The sequence below is a fragment of the Danio rerio genome, chromosome 8 (assembly GCF_049306965.1).
Source record: "Danio rerio strain Tuebingen ecotype United States chromosome 8, GRCz12tu, whole genome shotgun sequence".
Lineage (NCBI taxonomy): Eukaryota > Metazoa > Chordata > Actinopteri > Cypriniformes > Danionidae > Danio > Danio rerio.
Window position 1 is genome coordinate 23,099,406 of NC_133183.1, and position 27,790 is coordinate 23,127,195.

The 27,790-nt window shown below is 34.8% G+C and overlaps 1 protein-coding gene across 5 annotated transcripts; it reads left to right on the plus strand.

The window, feature by feature from the left end:
- On the plus strand, positions 1 to 27,596 carry cry3a (cryptochrome circadian regulator 3a). Of its 5 annotated transcripts, none has more exons than NM_001313822.1 (15): positions 1 to 176; positions 4,640 to 4,812; positions 14,737 to 14,845; positions 15,033 to 15,175; positions 15,910 to 16,094; positions 16,628 to 16,716; positions 17,097 to 17,237; positions 18,871 to 19,182; positions 20,128 to 20,279; positions 22,032 to 22,234; positions 23,735 to 23,827; positions 24,154 to 24,300; positions 24,414 to 24,485; positions 24,991 to 25,154; positions 25,244 to 27,594. In NM_001313822.1, exons 2-15 carry the CDS (start codon positions 4,655 to 4,657, stop codon positions 25,250 to 25,252), a joined length of 1,977 nt encoding a protein of 658 aa, NP_001300751.1. In that variant the 5' UTR covers positions 1 to 176; positions 4,640 to 4,654; the 3' UTR covers positions 25,253 to 27,594. The 5 variants fall into 5 exon arrangements, 3 of the variants coding, with proteins under 3 accessions (NP_001300751.1, XP_005166949.1, NP_571866.2); XM_005166892.6 differs by having other exon boundaries at positions 15 to 176; positions 24,988 to 25,154; positions 25,244 to 27,596; XR_012383810.1 differs by lacking the exon at positions 20,128 to 20,279 and having other exon boundaries at positions 15 to 176; positions 24,988 to 25,154; positions 25,244 to 27,596.
- Positions 27,597 to 27,790: the final 194 nt, after the last annotated feature.

Sequence of the window (27,790 nt, forward strand, 5' to 3'; positions counted from 1 at the left end):
GAGAACAGCAGAGAGAGCTGCACTGAGCAGGCGCGTGCACCGACAGCTTATGAAGTCATATTGTCCTTCTTTGCTCCAGACTCAATCGGGAAAAGCATCGTTTTTTGAACCATAAAGCTTTCGCTAAACAGTGGGAAGAGATGGTCTTGTGTTCGGGACTGACATAACGTTAAAAGGTAATGTATTAAAGTCTTTTTTGTTAAGTTTTTAGCCTTTATTTGTTGTCACCTAAAAAGCCTTACATAACCTGCGCGGTTGACCCCATTCCACACGCTTGTTTTCTTAGCGTTTTAGATGTTTTAGTTATATTTGTCTTTATGTTTCCCTTTGTATGTCTCGTGGGTTGTATTTAGTGTTGTCATACTGCAGAATGTGAGATATATGCTTTACAATTAACTGCAATATCTCGCCAGTTTCACCTACTTGGATTTGACCTAATTTCTAGACCGTGGTGTTTTCAGTGTGTTTATGGACTACTAACGTAATCGCGCTCCCTCTCTAAAAAGCTGTTTTATTAATGTGAAAGATGGTGTTTTCATACCTGTTTTTGCATATAAATCATTTCTATTGTTTACTATGGTTTGTAGCTGCCTCGGTGGTCTTTATTAAGGATAATGTTTTTTAAAGCGTGAACTTATGTAGAAAAGAAATGTACAATATAAATCAGGAAGTAATCTGTAAGAGACTGGAATACAAGCACATTCAATTACAAAAAGATAAGAAAAATAAGTAACAAATGAGAAATAGGAGAAAAAAAAACTAAATGAAGGGGATGTACAAAGTTAAAAACAAATTACAGAAAGCATTAAAAATTGATTTACTGGAAGCATGATATTTTCATAAGTTTATTAACTAGGGGATCTTTTGTTGTTAGATTAACATTAAGAAATCTAAACATTAACTTTAACAAAGAAGATTTAATTTGGGAAATGAGCAAATGAGGTAGAGTATTTAGGAAATTTTGGTTTGTGGATGAAGAATTTAGAATGTAAGTTGATATAAGAATGTATATACTGTGTCAAGCCTATACCCCTCACAAATCTCTCTTTTAAATTAATATTTTTAATAGAAAGCCATACAATAATATATTTGTGCATATACATTAGAATAGTCAGTATTAAAGTAAATTCTTGAGCTTATATACAAAAATAAGTTACAATTATGGTCAAAAAACTTGTACACCCACATTTATGATATAGAAAAAATATTGAATACAAATATTAAAAGTTAGGAAAAATCAAGATAAACAAAAAAAAAAAAGGAAATTTTAGTTGAAATTTTGTAGTTTGTAGTTTTGTTTTGCAATATTTAGCTTGAATTTAATTGTATTATTTTTATTTCTAAATATGTTTAGTGACTAAAATATTATTTTAATAAACATCTGATTAATAAATCTGTTTTGTTGAAATGCTCCAAAGTACATTGCCGATATTTACTGATAAATGGATAAAAATATTCATTTTCAAAATGGGGTGTACTCAATTATGCTGAGCTTTATGTATATTCTATATTCTTTTTTTTGGGATTAGAATAATAACAAATGATATATTTCAAGTTAAAGAGTTGTTTTTGTGATTGTGATTTATTTAAATAATTATGCAAATCTAACCAAAAGTTTTGTGAGATTTTACATGTAAAAAACACGCAAGTCAAAGTTTCCTCACTGTATCTGCAGAAAATCAGAAAACTGAAATAAATGCATTGACCGGGCATATTTTGTGTAGAATTTTAAAATGAATGAGTGATAACTTGTAATTACAACAATTGTGAAAATGACATCATTTCCACCCACAACATCTGTTAATGTTAAGGTGTGTCTGAGGTGCGTTTGGCGGTGCATCAAGTTTTATTTTAGGGCTTGTAGTTCTGGTAGATGATCTATCAGGTAACATTAGGCTTGCTGTTGTTCACTGTCAGTTGAGGTTTCTGTAATGTTTGGTTTATATATGCAAATGATGAATTTTCTGATTAAATATACACTAAATTGCACAGATTTCCAAACAGAAAGTCAGCTTTAGAAGTTTACATTTATTTTTATTGACACAAAATTCTCACATGAAGCATTTACCAATATTTGTTATCATTAAAAACCTGCCAATCTTTTTTATCACTTTATAAATCAGAAAATACTGTTAGTCAGAAATAATAAAAATACAATATTTGGATCAAATTGTTCACATAAATCAGGCTATTAACAAAAGCCTTTGTAAAAGTATAATATAGAAAAGGTTACTATTAAAGTATTAATATTAAAGATTCTAAATTAGATATTTCTAGCTGTTTGTGGAGGCAGTTATTACAATTGTAATATGCTTCATAATTGAAATCTACCTATAATAATAGATAATTTGTGATACCGTAAGTTCTTAAATGTGAAATTTGGATTTTTCTATTTGATGAAAAGAAATGTAATCTCAAAGTACACAAAGTCTTACCACTGAGCAGGCCATTAAAAAGATGTGAAAGAATGGTCTTCTAATGTATTAGTGACTGTATGATTGTGTAAAATAGGGAACCATATAATATGCAGTTTATGTGTAATAGACTTAATGTTTAATTTAATTGTTGCTTAGCAAATTTTCATGCAAAAATAAAGTTTTTGTTCTTTTAGTATTCATAAAGCAATGTTAATTTCGGTTTGTTGGCTCAAAAAATTTTCAATATGTGTCTTTAAGAATTGCAGCAGAACGGCTGCCAGCACAGTTTGCTGGATCAGTTCCAAATAGAGCCCATGCTAATTCCCAGGGCACATATACCTAATAAGCTCCCTTAGACAGAGGTTTAACCTTATAAATAAATTATGGTAATTCCTCTACCTCCTTTGGAGTATTTCTATAATTGACGTTTTGACATGTATGATTTTCTCATTTTTCATGAGAGACAGTATGGAATCGACAGACTGTATGAATGAGTTCAGTACAATGTAGACGTCACATATCCTGAGCCAGAGTCAAGAATTAAATATCACAAGAATGACTGCTCAGATGGTCCGGATCTGGGGGATTCCTCTGTCGTGAGGAAAAAATAGGACAAGAAAAAAAAAACTATGCCAAATGGTCTCTGTACAGAGAGAACAAACGACAACCCATTTTTATGGCATTAATGATGCGGATGTCAAATAAAGAAGAAAAAATCTAGCAAACACAGTCATCACTTGGTAATGTCCTTGCTTTTCTGTTATAAGGTGGTGTTGGAGATGTTAGTCATTTAAAATGTTTTCTTTTCTCTGAGTCTCAGCAAATACTTTTTAAACTATTATGTTGACTGTAAGATGTTGCAAAGGATAGAATTTCAAGTATTTTAATAGATTTTTATGTGTTTAATTGACAAAAAAGGGATAGTTCACACCCTAATTTCACAAGTCACATTGTATGTATATGCAGTGTTAAGTCTGGATTATAATTTATCACTTTGCAAGTGTTTTTTAAGGTATGTAACTGTATGAGGATTTTAAAAGCATAAAGACATAATAAATTGTACCATTTGTAACTTTGAAAGATTAATAACGATTATTTTATTGAATTGTTCATTCAACGAAAACTATGTAATATTATTTTACATTTATTTATTCAATTATTATATGCTGAATACAGTTAGACTCATAAAAACACAAAAAAATAAAACACTTTATTTAATTGGTATGTTTTTCTTTATTAGGTTTATCTATGCTTGTCGATTGTTTGTGATATTTTATGCAGATTCACTTCCCTAAAGAAGCATCCCAGTCTTAAATTATATATATAGTCATGATATATATGACCGAATTAAAAATATTTTACAATGATTTTTCTAATAGTGTGCAGCCCTTTAGTATTTAAGCCTGGTTTATACTTCTGTGTCAAGTGACCGGCGTAACCCACGGCGTATGCAATGCGCGTAGCTGTGCATTTATACTTCTGCGCGCTGTCTCTGATGGTCTGCATTGACACATCCGAAACGCTAGTTGGCAGTGAGGTGTAAATGTTCCTCTGTGTCGAGTTTCTTTGCTGCTGTTTTGCTTTTCCTTAACACTTCCTGGATGTACAAGTGACTCAAACTCGCTAATTTTGAGGCAGGAACCGGCAGACATGCAACAGCTTTAACCATGAGGTAAACAGATCAAAATTTTCCATCCGGAGCTCCTTCATGGGACTCCACACTTGTAAACAATTGCTCACGCCATTCGCGCGGCTCTCGGTCTCGCCCAGACTCGTCAGCGCTACCAAGCCGACCAATCACAGAGCTTGCGCTACGTGTTGTTGCGACGTGTAGTTACAGTTTTTGAGAGGTGCACGTCAGCAACGGCGAAGGGCTATGCGTCAACGGCGTAGCATACGCGTGCGTTTGACGCAGAAGTATAAATCAGCCTTTAGAATGGAAACCAATGGCTGTTCCCCCCAGCCTTCTTCAGTATATCTTCTTTTGTGTGCAACAAGAGAGAAACTTAATCAGGTTTGAAACAAGTGGAGGATGAGTAAATGATGATAGAATATTCATTTTTGAGTTGTTAAGTTGAAAATTAGATTTCCTAAGGGAAAGAAAAGTTACTTAATGATTAAAGCTTTTTTTAAATTAGCTTATTAGAGCATATCAAACGTTTGCCAATGACGTCCTTTCTAATAATTCAATGAAGGTTCTGGTTTAACTCTTGTTTTTGAAGGGTGACTCAGTGAACATGGCCCCAAATTCCATCCACTGGTTCCGGAAGGGTCTTCGTCTTCATGACAACCCTGCGCTTCAGGAGGCAGTGCGTGGGGCAGACACTGTTCGATGTGTCTACTTTCTGGATCCCTGGTTTGCTGGGTCATCCAACCTTGGGGTTAATAGGTGGAGGTGAGTGCAGTTTAAGCAAAATATCAATTAATAATGTTCAAATCAAAGTGCCTGAAATTATCTCAGTGTCTCATGTGAGCTGAATCAATCACTGACATCATTTCAGTGCACATTTTATTGGGCAATAAAACACCACAAATACAGTCACTGTTTAATAGATAATCAAATATGGTTGCAGCTGATACTAAAAACTAGCCTTATCTCAGTGTAATTGTGTTATATGTTATGCAACTTGAAAAGTGGAGTACCTTGGCATATGGGTCAGAGACAAAAAGAGAATGGCAAGCAACAAAAAATGTTTAATATGACACATATTATATACACATATTATATATATGTATGTACTGTATATATACACACACACACACACACACACACACACACATTAAAATGTGTCTAGTTTAACTCCTGTCTAAAATAATGCCTGACAATACTTTGACTAACATTATCAATATTTTACTAACATTTAGCATGATTCAAAAAACGGCACCCTCTGAAATATAAAATGTAAAGACCCGTGCACACTAAGACGTTTTTTGCTTGCGTTTTCTGTCAGCGTTTAACGCCTCATGACTAAATAAAGGGCGTCAATGTGATTGTGCGAACCAACGCACAAAACGGCAGGTGCAAAAGCGTCATTTAAAAAAAAAACGCCTCATGCTTGTTTTTTTTGTTTTGATGCCACCAATCAGATCGGCACTTTGGATCACGTGCACGGAGCTGCTAAAGTTACAGTAAACAGCACTTGGAGGCACTCAAGCGCAAAACTGTCAATGCGAGCGCACATTGAAAGAAGATGCCCAGAGGCGATATGAATGTTTAGCTGCTTATTGCTCTTGTGAACAATAATCATTTCTTCATAGCTAGAGCTGGAGCTGCTCCTTGAACCATCCATGCTAGTTTGAGTCACCAGTAACTTTAACAACAAGCGTGTGAACTTCCTCGCCTCCTCTTCTTCTAAGCGTGTGTCAGAAGCTTAAAGTTGTGTAGCCCCATCTAACGTCAAGGAGTGATTTTGCATACTCTTCTGCTTGACGCTAGTGTAAATCGCTTGGGTTTGAACACGGAGAAACGTGTCGTAAAACGCTGACGATTAACGCAAACGAAAAGCCCGTGTGTAGTAGCCTTAAGAGTAAATTATATTCCACAAAAATCTTGTCATTGTGCTCCAATCAGGATTTTTGAAGCCTACACAGAGTACCGATTCTGATGCTTCAAACTTTAACATTGCATAGAGCACATTTTCCCTTTAAGTATGATACTTAGCTTTCCTAAGAGAAAAAATGAAGGATGTTGCATATAATCCTTTAAACATGTCTCTTATTACCATTTAGTGTGGACAGGTCATGATCAGAAGCAGCTTTACAGAAAACAATAGATAAGAAAGGTAAAAATTTGGTAAGAAAAATATCACATTGCAAATGAAAGAAGAATTCAACATGTCGCAATGAAGAAAAAGTTTGGAATTCATATTTGATGCATACAAAGTTAAAATGGATCTTCTGCTTGTAAACCCGTTAACGAGCACTTGCTAATAGTAAGATCAGCCTGATTGGCGAGTACTGATCGAGTCATAAAATGTTATTATCGGCTGATATCCATTTTCGACCGATCGATCAAAGCATTCTTACTTGTCATTAATATTTCGCATAATATTGAAAGACTCTACTAAGGATCACACTTCAGATCAGCCATTTTAAGTTTGAACACTAGCTTTTACCCAATTGTGAGCAAGATGTTTTGTAAGGAAGTGAAACTATATTTAAAATATAATGAATTTTAGTATGATCAGTTGTTTTTACTAAATATGCTGTTTCATTTAAACATAAATGTATGTTGCTCTTAATGATGATGGTTAGGCAAAAAGTGAGAGATTATTGTTATTGAGCTACTGTGATTTTAGCATTGTTCTGTATTATTAACAGTAAAGGTCAGCAGAAGCAGATGCTGACATAAGCTTTTTATTCTAACTGTTTATTCTGCTTTTGACTTTTGGTCTAAAAATGAGTATTTGCAACTATGTTTATGAATACTGAACTATATATATTTATGTACAGTAATGACATTATAAGGATGAGATTTCAGGTAGAGAATCCCATCATGGCTTCTCAAACTCTCTGTCCAGAAATAGAAATAGAAGCTACTGTGTCTGCTTTCAGTTTTTGTCTATTTCTGGTAACTCTCTCTGTTCGTGGGTGTAAAAAATATATTAGTAATACAGACAAATTAATATTTTGTTAGTTTAATGTCCATTTAATTATACAAAACATCCCTTATTTATTAGAAATCTATCTGTTTATGCTGTTATTTATTAGGCTTATTATGATAACCGGTTTCAAAGTTTACTGTGGTTTGGAAAAAAAAACCTGTGGTTTTTGTTTCCTAAAATTAAATATATTGTGTTCAATGGGGTAAAAAATAGTTGCTTTATTCACCTTATTCTTCGCCGACGAGCGGGCGCTGCCATTTGAATCTTTTTGGCTTGAGACTTCTGGTCTTATTCACTTCTATTCATTTTTGACGTTAAAAACTGCTCGTTACGCTGCTTGATGTTGCAATTCGATATTTTCTTATTACATTTTTTCTTTCTTGGTCTGTATAGTCATGCAAACATTTGTTTGTAAAGCAAGTAGTTTGACCGTTTTCTGCCGTTTATTATTACTAGTCATTTCTCCCATAGGCGACTGAATCGGAAGTTCTAAGACAATCGCGAAAACAGGCGCACTTCCGCATTTTAGAATAAGGTCAATACTAAAACGTTTAAAAAGGATTTATTTTAGAGCTGTAATCACAATATTGTAATACTGCGAAACCAAGATATTTGAGTCAGAATCTTAAACTTATATATATATATATATCCTATTTGGTGTAATAGATAACACTGATGTAACAGAGAATTAGCATTACATTTAATGACTAAAACATTACCTTGAATGATAAAACTTACTTGAGCGTAAATCACAGATTGCCGGAACATTGTAGATTATTCATGTTTTTTTTTTTCTAAAAAATCTAACAATTTTTGTATTTCATTAAGCGACTAGAGAAAACAAATTAGTTTTTAAGTTAATCTTTTACTTAAGGATGTAACAGTAAAATATTTTTTTTGCAATCAATTACTGTGACGTTGATGATTGTACATTTTTATATCCACAGAATTTATGTGACAAACTAGTTACTTTACATGGATTTAAAGCATCACCAAATTTTATATTTGACCTATATATGTAAAATCGGCCAAGAAACGCTGCTGAAGTGAATAGTTTCCCTATTAGGTTTAAAATGAGCTTTTTTATCACTGTAACTGATATCTCGTCTTATGTCAACCTTTATGTTGTTTGCATTTGAATGAGGGTCAAAAACTGATATTTAGGTCACTCTGTAATGCGTTTTTCCATTTCTGTACAGCCTGTTCCATTGAAAATTAACCCCTTTGTTACATAAACCAGAAACACGAGTTGACACAGTTTGATGACAGCATAACCAGTCTAATCAATTTTCTTCTGCCGCTGCATCCCACTGTGAATCACAACAGCGCAAATCTACTTTGACATTTTATTTAAATGAAGATTAAATGAAAAATGTGATTGCAACGTTATAGTTTTACTGGCAATCACATCTGGATTTGACTAATTCTAAAATTCCATTCCCATTGTAAGTGAATCTATCCATTTTATATTGATCTTAGGTTATCAGTAAATGATGATCAAAAAACATTGTGTTTTCCCAAGTGGTTTTTCAGAAATTTACTTTCTGAAGCCAAGCCTAAATGGTTCTGAATTTATAATGAATTTAATATAACTGATTCACACCTGCTATTTTTGCAAAACGGATGTCATATTTTCATTAGTGGGATGTGAGCAGTCATATATGCCTATGCGCTTCTATTTTCGACCAGAGAATACCCACACATGAAGTAATCTGACCACATGGCCGCGTATGCAGATCCATCTGATGCCATAACAGTCAGGATAAGTAGGCCAAGTTGCAGACCAGCAGATGCTTCGCTCTCAAAAGACAATCAGACAGTCTGCTCTCAGAGCTTGTCATTCAGCCCTCCTCACCTACTGAATGGATGTAGAGGGATCTGACTGAATGTTAATGAGAGCTAATTCACTAGATTAAAAGATGAAGCACCTGTGACTGGATTTTTCATTTGTCAGGTGCAGTGTTCATATGGCCTCCACAGTACATTCTTACCTAAAACACCTGTTGAGGACCAACTTTAGGTACTGTAATGCAGGGAGATTGCAGGTCACGTTGAGCTGTCTGTTCTAAATGTGTAAATGAGTTTAGAGTTCTTAGACTTTAGCTCCCACCATATTTAAACACACGTGAATCAGCTACTAGTGTCTTTAGACTCAGTTAGAATGCAAAATCACATGCTGTTTGAGGTACTACATTTAAATTTAAACTTAATTTATAATTGCGGTTAAATTCATCAATAAAAAATGTGCTAAAATTAAGATAAAGGGCAGGTTCAGGTAAAAAACTGAATGGGAGACATAGAGGAAAGGTTGTATTTTTGTGATGTACACCATATTTCAAAGGAGATCTAAACATAAAATAAGCACATATATGGGCGTGATCGTTATATCATGAAAAGGGAGAAGTTTTCTAACAAAATAAAATATATTTGCCTGTCATCGATGCGGTACATACTATATAATTACGTTACATGAAAAATACTAAAGTAAATACTATAGTGTTTGGAAGCATACAATAGATAATTACTTGTATTAAACTGTCGTAGTAATTATATTGTTGCTGTGACACAACACAACTGTAGTAATAAACTAATTATTTAATATGCTTCAGTGTTATACGCTAAAATTACAATGAACCACAGTTTACACTAATGTTACAGTATTTATTACAGTTTGTTTACTATGCTACAGTATTTGGTACCATTCATCAACCAAAGATTTGTACGCATTATACACTTTACTATGTGGTTCAAAAACATTTATTCTAAATTACCATAGTTTTTCTCCTTACAGATATCACAAAATAACAGATGAAAGCTACAAAAGTATGGATACACGGTCTACATTATTATTTATTTATTTTTGTAAGGGGGAAAAGTGGTCCACAATAATAACCGTCTAGTTTTGTCGCAAGGTTTGAATTTATTTATTTATTTTTGTTGTTTATTCCGCCATGATTATTGCATACCTTTCATTGCAGCAATTACATGACCGGGTAAATTTATTTATATTATCCTAGATTTTGTATGGTGTGTGTGGTGGTGTTTGTTTTTTATATAACACATTAACATATTTATACATAAAGCTAGTCCTCAATATAATCATATGGTGCTGTCAAACGAATTATCGCATTCAAAAAAGTTTGTACACATGGATGCATTAAAAAATGTTTATTGCTTGCCGCCTTTTCTTTCGTTTTTCAGTCAGTTTCTTTAACTTTCTCCCCTTTATAAGCAAAAGCATTTATATAAACAAAAAATATCAATGTGGGTCACAATGTGGGTACTACATGTGCTGTGTTATCACCTGTTGATCTACCAGCATCAGCTGCATATCTTTTTATTTTTTATATGTTTTACAATTTTCTGCTGTAGCCTTATGAGATTATAAAATATTAAGTGGATGCACACTTCAGAATATCACAAGAAGTAAAGCAGTTGGCGAGACTCTTCTAAGGAACTTTTCCACCTAATTTTGTTCATATACTTTTTGTGTGGATCTCAAATTTACATCTTATGGATTAGGTAAGTGAATTTAGAAGATGATCTGAGATTGCGAGGTGAAAAGTGTCTTTTACTGGATAAATTATAACAGCTAATTCCTTCAAAAGTGCCATAATGTAAACCAATATGCACTGATAAAGATGGATCTAATGTAATGTGATATAAATGTTGCTGATTAAATTAATGTTAACTAGTCATGGGTTCATTTTACTTTATTTGGGAGGAGAACTACTGAAACTATTGCAAATAATTACAAATGAGTGTTGGAATTTTGTGGTCAGGTTATCTCGGGTCTTCAGCACCTACAGTAAATGGCACATTCTGTTGTTGCACTCAAATGAATGTTACAGTATTTATATGGCAAATGCAAAAGAAGAGCTACTGGAGCAACATTGTTGTAAAAATAAAATAAACTACTATAACCTAGGCATGGGCATAAGATTATAAGTATAAGATTCTGATGGTATGATAAACTTGGATAAAAATATCACGGTTTCACAGTATCATAATTTTGCGATTACTACTCTAAAAAAAACTTCTTTTTAAATGTCTGGGTAAAAACCAAAAACTTTTCCCCTTTGAACACATTTTATTTTGTGAAAGATTTAAAATATTTTGAAGCAGTAAACATGTCAGGCTAAATTTTTCAAATGAATCACTGCCTTCATTAGTTTAAAAACAGATTTTTTTTACAATTAAAAATAATATCTTTAGAGATTTTTTTACTGCTGGAGATACTGTTGTCCTAAAAAAAAAAAAAATGTAAATAAAAAATCTTACACATACCTTAGGAACGGTATTGCAGAAAATTTTGACGGGTTTTAAAAACTTGACTTTTCCAAACTGTGGTATACCTTGAAAACGGTTATCGTCCCATGCCTACTGTAACCCCAATTCTTAACTCAAATTTTTGTTATACGTAGCAGTGTTGCATCTAGGATTTTGCTCGCTTGCTACGATTGTTGCTTGTCTTCCGCATCGCGCAGTCCTGTCAGTCAGCATGTAACCTTTAACTGTTAAATAAATAACGCACAGCAGTACTACGATTACAGAAAAATTAGCTCTGTTATAATTCACTTGCATTTTAATGTTGTGGTGCGATTAATAATCCGCTATTTAAAAAAAACAAGAACAAGGGAAGGTTTTGAAAAAGAAGCTTTAATGTAGCCATGGCAGGAATGAATTTTGGTGTGCCGCCCCGCCATGGAAGAATGAATGTAGTAGAAACCATGCATGCGTAGGTTTTGATAAAGCACAATAGTGTTTGGAAATGGGTATCTGTAAATAAATGTCAAGTAAATTGATATTTTGGTAATACAATTATTTCTGAAAGATCATATAATAAAAAGTCTTATTTTAAATTTCAATAAAATGTTTTTTTTACTGCTTGTTTAATCATATGATAGCTGATTTGGCTGGCTAAAGTAACTTGAAATCTAAAATGTTTTACTTTAGTAACCAAACCCACGTAAGCAGGAATGTTTTACACCCCGCAGATTGCGAGATAAAAATACCTACTTTCTCTGTTTGCAGTTGCTGAAGCACAGCACTTTAACCAGTGGCACAGGCACGTGCACTTAGTTAGCTATCCATCTTGTATAACAACTGATAATATGAACTGTGCCCATGACTTGTTATCTTGGTTTCTTAGAAGCTAGACACATTTGTTCTCTTTCTAGTAATTGAATTCTGCACTTTATTTTCAAAGACTGAACTCTCTATTGTTGTTTTCATGTGATGGGACAGAACAGGAATACAGGGATGTGTTCTTTTGTCTGACTAGGTGTTGAGTGTTGTTGTGGTTGAAAAGAGGTCACTGGGCTAATTTTATGCCCTCCAGTGGTGAGAACCAAAACTAGGACAGGCCAGTTACATAAGGAATAATATATGACAGGGCAGAGTTCTGGAAAATAGGTTTGAGTTTTCCATCCTCATGCAACCAATATCTATTAGTTTTCTTTATTCATTTTGGATTTTATGAATGGAGGTGTATGTATGTTGCTGTAGTTTGTGCATGTTAGTGTGTCAATCGTTCGGCAGTATCTGGAGCATAGGGAGCTTTGTCCCTGTCTGCTCCCTAATCAGGGCTTTGCTTGCAGACAGTCTGACTTTGGGCTCAGGCAGGACTAGGAGCAAATAGCAGGCACAGGTAGAAGGTCGGACGAGCCTTTCAGACAAATACTATAACCTCATTAATAAAAGAACACAGTGTTCTTTTCAGGAAGGAGCTGCTAACGTTTAACCATTCTGCTTAGTTATATTTCATGCACAGATTGCTGTGCTCTGTTTGGTAGGCATGGATGCCAATTGAGTGGGTTTTTGCACACTCATAGTTAAGGGTCTGGTACAAAGTGTTATGCTTTTACAGAGAAATAATATTAGAAAAAACTGTAAGTGGGACTTTGCATAGTTATAGAATAGTCATAGTTGGAAGGTTAATATCATATAATATTAATATATTTAGTTTTTTGCGACAATGCCTATCATAGAAACAAAATGTTCTCTATATTGTGAAAAGTTATGTATCGAATTTCATATTGCACCTAAAAAATCCAGATGCAGAAGATCCATCTGAGGACATTTAAACTAAGAGACCCAATGCATACATCAATTGACATGCACACACATACAAAAAAACATTGCTTGAATATGGGCGTTCACTAAACACTGACCTGATTGTTTCTTAATCAGGATGGAGATTATGAAGAAGAAATGCATTTGACTAAGGCTGCACGATATTGAAAAAAAGAAACGGAGTGTGATTGTGAAGTATATTTATTTATTTTTATGTATTGCGATTATTAGTATAATTTCACAAGATGACCTTATTTAGAAAAAATATGGTATTATGCATCGATTGGAATGATTTGTAAGGTAGTGCATCTGCATATAATATACAACAGGATATGATATTAAATACAGCACAGACGCAAACAACAGAATAAAGATAAAATGAAATGAACAATGCTTTATGGTTTTTGGTCTTGAGATATGAAATTCAATAATCAAATGTAAAATAGGGTGGTGCGGTGGTTAGCACTGTCGCCTCACAAAAAAATACAGGGACTAAGCCAATGGATGAATGAATGAATAAAATTATTCGTAGTGTATGAGTGCGTGTGTGTGTGTGTGTGTGTGTGTGTGTGTGTGTGTGTGTGTGTGTGTGTGTGTGTGTGTGTGTGTGTGTGTGTGTGTGTGTGTGTGTGTGTGTGTGTGAACGTGTGTATGGGTATTTCCCACTACTGGGTTGCAGGTTACAGAAGAGTTGCATAAAACATATGCTGGATTAGTTGTTGGTTCATTTCGGTGTGGCTGAAATAGAGACTAAGCTAAAGGAAAACGAAGGAATGAATGTAAAATATAATTGCATTTTTTATTGTACTAAATCATATTTAAAGCCAATTTATCTTTGTTAAAGCAGCAAACTTTCTAATTTCTTTTGCCAAATGGCTTAAATTAACTTGAAATCTTAGTCACACTCTTAGGCACTACCAATATGCACGAAAACTGTTTATCATTTTATTTTATCTTTACTTTAATAACATGTTAGTATTTGTGACTTAATTATATATTGATTCTGTGTTATTTTTAAGTTAAAACGACAGCCCTCTTTATCCAAGTGCAGAGTGTCATCTGTTTCCTGATCTATTCATAAAGCACTCTCTAAAGGCTCTAGTACTTACTTTAATGTCCCTTTAGCTGGTAAGACAGATGTGTAGAGAGGAAATAACCATTAAGCTCCTCAAGTTTTAAACGGTTCATGAATGGGCAGATTTGTGAATGGAAACTCAGAGCATCTGCTGGTTTGAGGAACAGCTTGTAGAACAGGTAAAGCTTGAGGATCTTTTAGATCAGTTGTTCTCAAACCGTCAGGTCAAGAACCTGGCCAAGTCAGGACATCTCAGAAGCAGACAGTAACTGAAGTATTCACTACATTGTGAAAATGAAACCAATTTAGCAAATTTTTTAATTATATGTCGAAGTATTTATTTGTCTCTTATTACAATCAGCCCATTGTGCCTATCTGCTTTTACAGTGGAAAATAATGCAAAAAAGGACTTTTACAGAAATAATGTTATGGATAAAACACCAGCAGTAATGTTAGTTTAATGCTATAGAAGGTGAGGCTAAAAATGAAGTAACCTTTTCTTTTTATATGAAAATATTTTAAAGCGCTCAGAAATTAAATATACATGTATTTTTTTTCTCTACAGATTTCTCCTACAGTGCCTGGATGATCTTGATTCAAATCTAAGAAAACTCAATTCCCGCCTTTTTGTCGTCCGAGGGCAACCAGCCAATGTTTTTCCACGCCTTTTCAAGGTAAAATTTGTCCCGTTAGAATATTGCTGTCAGTGCATAAATGTAGTATCACAAAGAATGTAAATCATTTCTTAATTTGTCTGATGTCAATAACCTGAAGAAAACGCATTACATTTGTGTTCATTTCATTGCATTGGCCTTTTTTGTGTGACTATTCAGTGTTTTTATATTGTTTTTGTTCATGCAGGAATGGAAAATATCCAGGTTGACCTTTGAGTATGACTCGGAACCGTTTGGGAAGGAGAGGGATGCGGCTATTAAAAAGCTTGCGATGGAGGCTGGAGTTGAAGTCATTGTCAAAACCTCACACACCCTTTACAACCTTGATAAGTAAGAGCTCGTTTCTTTAATGCTGGCATATTTGTGCGTCAGTTTAGTCTTATACCTTCTTAATGCTGCCATTCAAATGTTTATTTTATTTTTAATTAATTTATATATTTGTATTTATTTTTTTATGCTATTGTAAAAATGACACTTTATGTTCAGTAATGTTTACATTTAATATTATGCATCTTTTGGTCATTTCACAATTAGTCCTGGCAACATTCTCCAGGACAATATGGTAAAAGCATTTGTTTAAATATGATATGAGACATTATTAAACAAACTAATTTAAATAATTTGCGTATATTTGTGGTGTAAATATCATTAGTCAAGTTACAAATTGATAAATTGATTTTTTTTTTTTTTTTTTTTTGCATGTTCGAGTGAAAGTTTTTACAGATGAGATTTTTTGTAGTTTGTTGTTTGTTTAGTAATTAAGAACATAAATGAAATGAATTAAATTTGAGATGCTTTATTTAAATTAGTCTGAAAAAACATTTTTAGAAAACTCAGAAAATCAATCATTATTATAATTAAAAAAAGAATTAAATGCACTCATGTTGTTTTAAACCCATAAGAAAGTTGTTGGAGGACAAGTAAATTATTTTGGGTTGAACTTTAATTCTATAAGCTCTTAAAACAAACATTTGCCATCTTCTTACAGTGAATTGTATATTTGTAAATAAAGATGTCTATTAGAAAGAAAGAGGCAATTTTTTTACCCTTAACATTTTTTTCAGGATCATTGAACTGAACGGTGGCCAGCCTCCCCTCACCTACAAACGTTTCCAGACACTTATCAGCCGTATGGACCCGCCTGAGATGCCAGTGGAAACCCTCTCCAACAGCATTATGGGCTGCTGTGTCACGCCAGTCTCTGAAGACCATGGGGACAAATATGGTGTGCCGTCTCTGGAAGAACTAGGTGAGTTAAAGTTTTTGATTACATTAATATATCTAAGGTGAATTTCAGTTTGCTTAAACCATTTTTACATTCATTTTAACCAAAGTGAAGGATATAAAGAGGTCATAACTTGAGAAATCTAATTTTCCTTGATCATTTGACGAGCAAGAAAGTATTTTCTTAATGTTAACAGTTTGATATATACTGATACAATCCACATTATTTTTAGAGTACATTTTAGTTGTGTTCATTTTTCAATTATTTTATTATGCAAAATAAATCTTGAATGCGACATGGCATCACAGTAAGGTGTCGAAGAGAAGCACAAACAAAATTGCTTAAAATCATTTTTAAAAATCATAAGAAAAAAAACTGCAGTTCATAACCTGTTTTGAAATTAAAAGAACTTAAGAATTTAAATGTTAAAACACTCACTGTATCCATTTCCTGTGACCCGTGACACAAATTCAAGTGTTTCATAATTGGCAACAAGAGAAGCCATCCAGTTATGTACGATTTGTATTGGTTCTTTAACCTATATTATGTTTGTTTAGGATTTGATATTGAGGGACTTCCTTCTGCTGTCTGGCCTGGAGGTGAAACCGAGGCATTAACAAGAATTGAAAGACATCTGGAGCGAAAGGTGCGATCTAATATATATATATATATATATATATATATATATATATATATATATACATATATACATATATACATACACACACACACACACACACACACACACAAGGACACTGAAACTGAATTTTGTTATCTTAATATTTGTATACATAAACAATCAAAGCCAATAGGTACCACAACTGTACTCAAAATATCTTTTTTTCTCCTTTAAGTACCACCATTTATGACATGAGGGAGAGAATTGAGAATTGGCATATTTACCTGCACAGTCCCTTTAAATATATATTGTCAGTCTAACATGTATTGCATATTTTGTTTCTATAAAAAATCCTTACGTTATCAATGGCCTATTTTACTTATGCCCTCTTTACTTTGTTTTTTTAGGCTTGGGTTGCAAATTTTGAAAGACCCAGAATGAATGCCAACTCTCTGCTGGCCAGTCCGACTGGTTTGAGTCCCTACCTCCGTTTTGGCTGCCTCTCTTGCCGCCTCTTCTATTTCAAACTCACAGACCTCTATAGAAAGGTACAGACATGACTCTATAACAAGTGTGCCCGATCCATTGTCCTACAGAGTTTAGCTCTGTTTAGTCTAGCTCTAACCAGAACACTTGTCTAGACATTTATTAGTCCAAATAAATGGACTAGACATTCATAAGTCCAAAGAACTTGATTATCTGGTTCAGGCGTGTTTAGGGTCAGAGCTAAACTGTACAGTACTGTGGCCCTCTAGAAGCAGGTTTGGACATCACTGCTCTACTTTCTATCAGTGTAGTAAACTTTTCAATCATTTTAATATTAATAATAACATTGAAGAAAAAATGTATAGTTTGAATTGTTTATGCTGACTGTAGTGGGCTGCTTCCCCACTACAGTCTTGATTTTCAGTCAATTTTAGGTCTGGCCATTTCATTATATAAATCTTTTTAGCTTAAACTGCTTTGCTAGTTTGAATGTGTGATTGTGTGTGGTCATTGTCCTGGATGAAAATCGCTGGCTGAATGCAGATATCCTTACTCTGTTTAGCTCTGAACTGGCAAATAGTTGCAGCTGGAGTATTTAAATGATTGGTCATTAAGATTCTCTCTACAATTCTGTCCTCTAATCTTTAACTAGAGCAGACTTTTTTGGGAAATTAAATGAGTTACTGATATTTTAAAACAGCAAATTATCTAAAAATCACAGACCTTGAAAGATCAACAACTTCTGCAATCCTGACAACCTGCTTCCAGAGCGTTTCATTCACTTTAAAATGACTCCATATCTTGCAAATTCAGTGAAAACTAGAAGATCCCAGTTTAATGGGGTTTGTCAGATAATTAAGGAAATGATTGGATGCCAGATTTACACCAATAACTGTGATGTACCTCATGGTGTTCTTTCATTTTTTTTTTTTTTCAAAAATCTCCTTTTTTCAAAAATCTCAGTTGTTTATAAGGCTTCACAACACATTTTTCAGCATTGATAGTATAGTCTTGCAGCATGCATGACCGATCAGAATACTTGAGATTTGTGGAGTCACAGCATGAGTTTAGCCATAAGAAGAAAGTTGTTAATTTGATGTGTTTTTAAGGCCTATAATTGTGTGATAAATTCAAGAGAGTTTAAATTATTCAGGCACAAGAAATTTTATGAAAACTTAAAAATGATAATAAAAATGATGTCATATTGTATTTAGTTTGACACTTAAATTAACGTTGCTCTCTTGTATTTATCAATGCTTGTAATTTGTTTATATATTTTATTCACTCTCCTGCAGAATCATCACAATCGATCTAAACAAAGGTTTTTTTCAAACAGAGCTATTTAGTTCATTTGAAGAATTATAATATAGTCATATAACATTATATATCACAGAAAAACTAAATATCACAGTCAGATGTTTCCAGTTTTGTGCAGCTTTACATTTTATAATGTGCTTTATAATAATGGTAAAATGATTAATGCTCCTTTTCTCTTAGTATAACTTCAAATGGGAATAAGTATTGGCTAAAATATTCTGAACAATTTTAGTTTTTTTTTTGCCATTTTGATCTTCATTGTATATTGATTTGTTGATTATTTAAGTTAGTGTAGAAATTCTACAAATAAATGATGAATGTTATTATGTCTTATTGGCGGAAGTGATTACAATATCTAGGTTGCAATTTTTTTCATAGGTAAAGAAAACCAGCACTCCTCCGCTCTCCCTCTACGGTCAGCTGTTGTGGAGGGAATTTTTCTACACCGCTGCAACCACCAATCCACGATTTGATAAGATGGAAGGAAACCCAATCTGTGTGCGCATCCCCTGGGACAAGAACCCAGAGGCTTTGGCTAAATGGGCTGAAGCTAAGACAGGTTTTCCCTGGATCGATGCCATAATGACCCAACTGAGGCAGGAGGGATGGATCCACCACCTGGCCCGTCATGCTGTTGCATGTTTCCTCACTCGTGGAGACCTGTGGATCAGTTGGGAAGAGGGCATGAAGGTGCATCTCTTAAACATGGGAGATTTTGTTTTTAATTTATATCTATTACCCATTAATTGGGTGAATAAAATGATATAAAAAAGACACAAATCAAATATAAAAATGAAAATAATCAAAAGCCATTAGGAGCAATCTTCAAAATAATAATACAGTTTTCACAGAATAAATTGCCATTCTATACATAAGAAAACATGACTTCCTTATATTTTAGAGTGAATATCCTTTTTTTTAGGATTTGAAAACTATTAGATATTATTGTAGACTCCCCTACATGTGAAACATTAAAACTGGTATAGAGAAGTCATCAAACTAATTGACAAAATAGAAATACTGGCGATCTGATGACCAAAAGCCTATTTTATTAATTGTAAAAAACCAGAGTGGATCTGTTTATACTGTATGTGCTGCCTTTTGCCAATCAAGATTGCCAATCGAGGTTTCAGCAACACCATTTTGATACAACAGGCTTAATTGAGCTACACTTTCAGTGGGTTAATATGCATGAGTCAGTTGATAAGTGCAGTGTCAAACAGGCTCATGCTGATGATGCAGTATGATGTGCATTGAATACACGAAGAGGAAGTTTATTAAGGTTTTGTATAGATTATTGAAGGCAGAATTTAAAGTTTGATAGCCCTAGATATAAAGAATATCAATTATGCAGGGTGGATTTACTTGAATGTGAATACCTTGAGAGTTTAATTCAGACTAGTGCTGAATGAATGCATTTTTGCAGCCTTGGTAGTTTAAGCATAATTTGCTTTCAGTTTTATCTCTTTTAAGATCATTTGAATAAAGAGTTCTTAGCTATAAAAAGTTATTTGCTAGATGACCTCAAACTTACTAAAAAGGTAATACAATAAGGTCTAATTTTAATAAGTCTGAATGAGCTGCTTAACAACCATCTCTGACTGGCCGGAGTATAACGGTAGTTATGATTGACAGGTGTTTGAGGAGCTTCTATTGGATGCAGACTGGAGCGTGAACGCAGGCAGCTGGATGTGGCTCTCCTGTAGCTCTTTCTTTCAGCAGTTCTTTCATTGCTACTGTCCAGTGGGTTTCGGCAGGCGCACCGACCCTAACGGCGATTTCATTAGGTTGGTAACGTTCCCAAACAAACATGCACGCTCATGCCACAAGGATGGACAGATTATGTAAATAAAGTAATGAAGTTTTTTTAACAGAAGTACTTCTGTTAGTTAGAGGAATATAGGACATGTTTGAAAGGTAATTCATTTGATTTTTCAGTCATTTTTCGGCATTTCGAAATTGCATATACATCAGTTTTTTAAAAATATATATTAGATGAGGTTTAGCATTGTCAATAATTAGTCAAGAAAGCAAGCTTCTCTCATTTAGTCTGTTTTAACATTTTGTAGTGTTTCCAGTTCCAGAATTTGGTATTTCAGGATTTTATTTCTGTCCCAACACACTGCTCTTATTACAGGCTACACTAAGGAACAGATGTAAACATTGCTAGTGTCACATTTAGCATGGCTTCTACATAAGTTTGCTGCAAGCTTGTATGTGTTTGTGTTTCTGTGCAGTCGTCTCACGGATTGGGTGAAAAGTTCAGCTTTCCCTTTCCCCTTGGTGAATTGTGGTTGATTGCTTTTAAGACGAAAGCCATTCTTAGCCAAAGCATTTGGAAACCTGTTAGCTGTGAATGTGGTTGAAGCTCAATGCTTTATCAGTGGGAAATGCAGTAGCCTGTTCTTTAGCTCGGTAGCATCTTGTTTCATCAAAAGGGATTTCAACCGCTTGGTAGGGAGATCCAAACGAAGCCTGACCTGTTTTCAACGCATAGAGAGTCACAATGCATTTCCCAGAGAGCATGATGGGAGGTGGGGCCCAAAGCTAGAGGAAGACACTTCAGTCTAGCTCTGGACAACTCCTCCTTATCAGACTCTTTTTGAAATGTTTAGCGGTCCTCTACGCATTGAATGCAGCCCTGCCTGTGCAAGAGAACAAGAGTCCTGGCCTTCAGCTTGCCCCCTTCTCAACGAAGCCGCCTCGGAGGTCGTCCTGCAATATCCCAAATCAGCTTCTGGCCGTTTGCTTGTTCAGGCAGGATGTAAGTGTTCCTGGCAAAAGGGTTCTGGTCTTTTTTGGCAAAACGAGGGGGCCACCTAGCAGCAGAGAACAGTATACTGCGTTTCTCCTTTGGCGGCTAGCAGGTTTCTCTGCATTGGCTTGGGATCACTGTCGTCTTAAAAGCGATCAGTGGCAGTGCGAGGGGCAGGGAGCGAACCTGAACCTCTCACTCAGCCCTGAGGTTCGATCTCTTGAAGCGGGGTGGGATGGGGTTGTGGGAGGGTGCTGTGTTATTGGATCTGGGGGGGATTGGGAGGGCCTGGTCACTGCCTCTGCTTTTTAACACGTGTTGTAGTAGGTATCTTCGTAGTGTCTCAGCACAGGCGGGACCTGTTGCCCAGTTTAAACTGCACCCGTCTGTCAAGCCATGCCTCCTGCAGCCCCATGCTCTGGTAAGGTGAAGCGCCTTAGGTAGGTGGCCTTTTCTGTCCCTGGGACCTGGAGGAGAAACGCAAGTCTTGATTTCAGTATAGCCTTCTGAACCTTTCAGCTCTTTCTGTTTCCTTTGTGTATGGTGTTATGCTGACAGTCTCATTTCTAGTATCAACTGGCACATATCTATAAATGCACATCAGACCATTTTGAGATACTTGTAAATGAATCAGACAAGCTGACTTGTTGTAATTGGAGAAATTGTGTCTTTCTAGTTTTCAATACCTGCTGACTTACTGGGTTTCCCCATGTTTGAACATCTCGCAAAACCTTCCTTCATGCTTACGATGAGACCTGGGTTTAATCTCTCTTTGTTCTTTCAGACGCTATTTACCTATTCTCCGAGGTTTCCCTGCCAAATATATATATGACCCATGGAACGCTCCAGACTCAGTGCAAGCTGCTGCCAAGTGTATCATTGGCGTCCACTACCCCAAACCCATGGTAAACCACGCTGAAGCCAGCCGCCTCAACATTGAGAGGATGAAGCAGATCTACCAACAACTGTCCCGCTACAGAGGACTTGGCAAGAGTTTTTGTTTTGTTTTAGCAAGCTTACATGCAGTCAAGTAGTAAAGAAGCCTTGTACAACTGAGGCCCTGTTTACACTAATACATTTTAGTTTTAAAATTAAAATGATCCATGTTTACACTGGCGTTTCACCTACATTTAAAAATACATATTTTTTTAAATTTTTGGTTGTTCAAACTACTTATTTAAAATGAGTTGAAACAACACAATTCTTGAGATTTCATTGGGACAACTTAACACATTTATGTGGATTAAACATATAAAATTAAGTTAACTTAATCAATTTGTGTTGGGACAGCATGAATGAATTGTGTGGAACCCTGCATTTTTTACAGTGTAGCATTTCTGAAAAGATCTCCGTCCACACTATACTGCTGAAAACGCACATCACGTTACCACACACACACACACACACACACACACACACGCACACACACTCTGGCATGCGCTGCAGTGTATGCACACGCTTGATCTCTAGGCAATCAGCAGGTGCTCTGCGGGCACCTCCTCGGGTAAGAACAGTGCACGTCGGACAGTTCATCTAGGACAGGCCGCTTGACCCTCATCTCACTATAGTTGTTAAACATGATATTTAATTCTTCTTGTCTCTTTCCAATGACGTTTTTTTTTAAAATTTATTACTTGTTCTCAGGTAACGTGTTTGAGCGCAAAGATAAGTTAATATATTAATTTATGTATCCGCGTAAACTGAACCTGCACATTGAGTGATTGCTTGCCTTTATTTTCTATCTTGTATAAACTTATTGTATTCTTGATTGCCATTATTGATTATTAAAACTGATATTCAGCAAAAGACAGGGTATGTTTTATATTTTTCAATGAAAATGAAAGAAGACAGTAATCTTATAGGTTATGTTTTGTTATAAAAACGCATACAGTGAAGATGACGGTCATACAAATATGTTGCTACATGATGCCTTAACGTTTTTGGTGTCTGTTAATATCAAATAATATCAAAAGTTAATATCAAAATGAAAATAGGCATTTTCTTACATGTTTTTATTTTATTGTTGAGTTGCCAGGGTGATGTGAATGGCGTTATAAAGTACACTGTCCCCTTTGAAGATTTACCTGACATGTCCTCAGGAGTTTGTTTTTTATATCAAACTTGCGAAGTCTTAACTTACATGGAAAGGATGCAAGATTTAACTTTGTGTACTTGATATTGAGAAAAAGCTCAAATCAAATGCCTCTGTTTTCAGATGTCTCCTTTTCCCCCCATCCACACTGACACGGAGCAGCAGTGTTTTAAAACGAAAATGGCCGCTAGCATTTCCAAAACAATCTGTTTTCGTGGCTCAAAAGTTCGGACAGAAGGCGTAACCGTAGCAAAACCTAAAAAAACAAAAAACAAAACGTATTAGTGTAAACGGGACCTGAGACTTGAGGGAAAATTATGTCTTGATGTAGTGCTAGCAAGTGCCAGTCTGGTTAATTGTAATAGAAGCCTAAATTTAGTTCCTTTGTTTTCCAGGACTTCTGGCCTCCGTACCATCCACACACAACGGGAATGGAAATGGGATGGCCTACTCTCCAGGGGAACAGCAGTCTGGGACCAATACACCAGGTGAAACTTATTTTTTCTTCCCCCTTCCCATTTATTTTAATGGAAAGGCTAAATTTTGTGAAATACTGCTAAATAAAAATCAACTTTTATTTATTTTTAATTGAAGAGTTTATATTGAGTAATGGAACAAAGAGAGGTATATTGCTTATTGTAGTATACTATAATAGGTTTCTAAAAAAATGTGCTACTGTATATAAATAATGTGCTGATATTATGGCTGAAGATTAACAAATATTTCAGTTGTGCTAATTTTTGTTCATAAACATAATATCTTGTGTTTTTCATTTATTTTATTTTCTTTTTCCCTTATACTCATGCACATTTAGCACCAGCTGTATCAAGCGGCTCTGTTGCCAGTGGTAACAGGAGTGGGAGTATTTTGCTGAACTTTGATAGTGAAGAGCACCAGGGACCAAGTGGAATTCAGCAGCAGCATCAACAACAACAACAGCAGCAGCAGCAGCAGCAATTAGGTGTCACCTTGAACACTAACACAATATAACTCAGTGCATTTATAGTTAAGCAACATCAGCCAAACAAATGATCTGTGTTTTTATGCTGTACTTTTCTCTTGCTTGTTTCCCAGGATACCATCACATGCCTGACTCGGGCCACAACAGTAGATTTTACAAAAGCAATGTCTCGCATGACATGGCAGGTAATGGACATAGAAATGCGCACTGTATAAAATGAGTGTGGTACAGTAAACATGACTCATATTCTGAGTCAATGATACATGTTCATCATCTGAAATGAATCTATACGTTTTGTTAGAAAAAAACAAACGTGTGATTAATGCGAAAATCTGGAATCTAAGAGTTCGAGTTAATTAAAATACTGAGAAGATCCTCTTTAAAGTTGTGCACATGTAAGTTGGTATTACTGATTAAAAGGTTTTGACATTTACAGTAGGAAATTTACTAAATATCCAAATAGATCATTTTGACCCATACAGTGTATTTTTGGCTGTTGGATTATAGCAGAATAAGAGACAGGGTCACAAATAGAATTCAGATATCATTATTATAAGTGACACTGGTGTCTGCGCACATAGTGTGTATTCCACTACATGTGAACAAATTGACTATATAAAAAAGGAAATGACACACAAATTGTTGCTTTAATATATTGTTTTTGGATTCATTCTTTATGATGTTCAGCAGGACACTTGCTGCATAAAGGAGGAAGTGTGACAGGGAAGAGGGAGAGAGAGTCGGAACGAGATCTAGATGGTGAAGATGAATCCCTCTCCACTTCGCACAAGTTACAACGGCAAATCGCAGAGGTCACTTCAGTTTATGCCTCTAGTGGGAATCAGTCAAGTATGGTAAATATAACTCTGCTAAATCTTTAATTTCTAAATGATTGGAGATGATGTAAAATATTGAATTTGATATGTTTCTGTTTTATTTTCAGAGGAGTTAAAAATGGACATATCAAAAGACTGAGGAAGAAAATACAAAACATGGCACAGTTGAATAGGACGACTTTCTCCATTTGTGTGTGGATGCGTTTTTTCTCATGTTTGAGGGAAAATCTGGTTTTATTTTAACCCCCTGCTCTTTCATGTTCAAAGGATGTGAATGTTAGCTCAGAATTTGTTTTTATCATTTACTGAAATTCATTTGCTTTAAAAAGAATTAGTTTTTTTTTTTTCATTTGACAGACACGAACGTCTTTTTATTTTCTAGTCTTCTTGGAAAAGCCCCTTTCTTTATTGGCAGTCTTTGTGATTTGCTTCACCACTGTTGTGGTTGAGGTTTTATTTACTGTCAAGTGAACCCTACCAAGTGGGATAGACAGATCAGTTTTTAACCATCATGATAAAGCTGAGCTTCATTCTACATAAATTGCAGCTAGATTTTGTAAGTATTTTTGCAGTTTGGTCGGCACCCACACCATCCATGAACCTGCAACCACCATAAAACACTTTTGTACAGTTTTCGCAGACATTTTCTCATTGTACATTTTCACTGATGCTCAGTAGAGTGGTTTACACGCCACGTTTTGTAAACAGACAAATTTATACAGTTATATTTTATATATTGGTGTTTCGTTCTTTGCCAGTTCAATGTTTTAGTGTTGCTCTGAAAATCGATATAAATATTCAATACCAGCAGAGCTGACATTTTAAAGTAGCTTTTAAAATCCACCGAAAATGAACAACTGATCTTAAACACTCGTGTTTTTAACTCTGGACACATTTGTAAATTCTATCAGGGAAAGAACTGCGGTTCTTGAATGTTTTTAAACAGGCTACAGCATTAATGCTTCTAAACCTTAGCTTACAGTATCTTCTTCATCGTCTTGCTTGGCAGACACACACAGACAGCTGATCTTTACGGTCAGGCCTTAAATACTGATAAAAACGCCAACCTAGACTCTGCCAAAGCCAGGAAATGACAATGGAAAAGAAAATCATCCTTGTTCAACAACTATCATCAGTATGTCTGTGAAACTAACTTTTATGGATCAAGCAAATCTGTGTAAATAGACACCCCATTCTCATCTCTATCCCTCAAGATCTCTCAGCATAGCTTTTACATGCATGTTTTTTTTTCATTTTTGTTTAATGAATCTTAATAAGTCATTTAGATCAGTGTTTCTCAAATACGTTCATGGAAGACCACCAGCTCTGCACATTTTCCTTGTCTCCTTTACCAAATACGCCTGATTGAAATCATTAGCAGAGACCAGTAATGGGTGTGACAAAGGAGGTCCTCCAGGAACATGGTTGAGAAACACTGATTTAGGCTAAACGAAACATCAAGAGGTGTCATCTAATCATAACATGGCATTTTACATTGACTGACATTCCTAAAATAAGCAAAGCGTTAACCGATTTGAATTTGAAGTTATCCCACTGCATCCCCCTTTGACAATGTTCTTGATAGTTTTAAAATGAGAGTAATTAACATCTGCTTTCTAATCTAATTAGTCTGGTAACCAATAATTAGGATTATGAACTATTAGGATTGTTAGGATTATTTGTATTCTGTGTATTTGGCCACAACTGCTTTATACCAAATGCCTCCTACAGACCAAACATCAGTTTCTCAAATTTTAACTGTTGGTTTTCAACCAGATTGCCTGAAAATATAAAATAAATATCTTAAGTATAAATATATGTGTTTTAGTAACCTAAAGCAGCAATTTTATGAGATATTGGGGAAAAAAATCTGCATCTTTTCAAAATTGTATATTTCACTGTCATTAAATACTAACAAACATTAGTCACAATATTAAGGATGGGGAAATCTGTTCTCTTATAATAAATTCACCACAATTTTAACAGTGTCACCAACACAGATGCTTTAATGACAGCTCCCCATGTAAAACTAGATTATGTATATAAATATATGGGCCCTTGAGTTCATGTATGGTTGTTAATAACGGTGATCTGGCAACCCCTCACTGAACTGCACTAAATCCGTTTGGCCTGAGTTTGTGTTTGTATTGCTGGATCTGCTTTGACACTGTGACATCTGTATTGCTGTTGCCGACCAGAAGTGTTCAGTTCTAATGTGAATGTTTTGATATGATAATTATAGAAACCTCAGTGCTTTTTGACTGTAATATCTCTGTGCTATTATAGTTTTGTCACGGCAGAAGCAAACAGTTTCTGTTTCTCCCCACTAAAGATAGTCATATGTTTGGGTTTTGTTTTGTTGTTTTGTTTTTCTTTGTGGAATAAATGTGATGTCACGTCTGAATCTTGTCCTTGAAGTCTGTAAACAGTTGTAAAAGTAAATCTGATTGAAAAACTGGATTTGTTTTGCTGTGTTTTTGTGTGTGATATAGTAAGTACACTGACTTTCATTAGCTGTTGTTCTTCTTGACCTTGTACCTTCCATATCCGTTAACATACTTTTTTTGTCATACTTTTTTATGCTATAAAACCATATACGTATTATAATATTTTTTTGTACAAGTATCATATTGTAGCTGAAAATCATGTTTTGG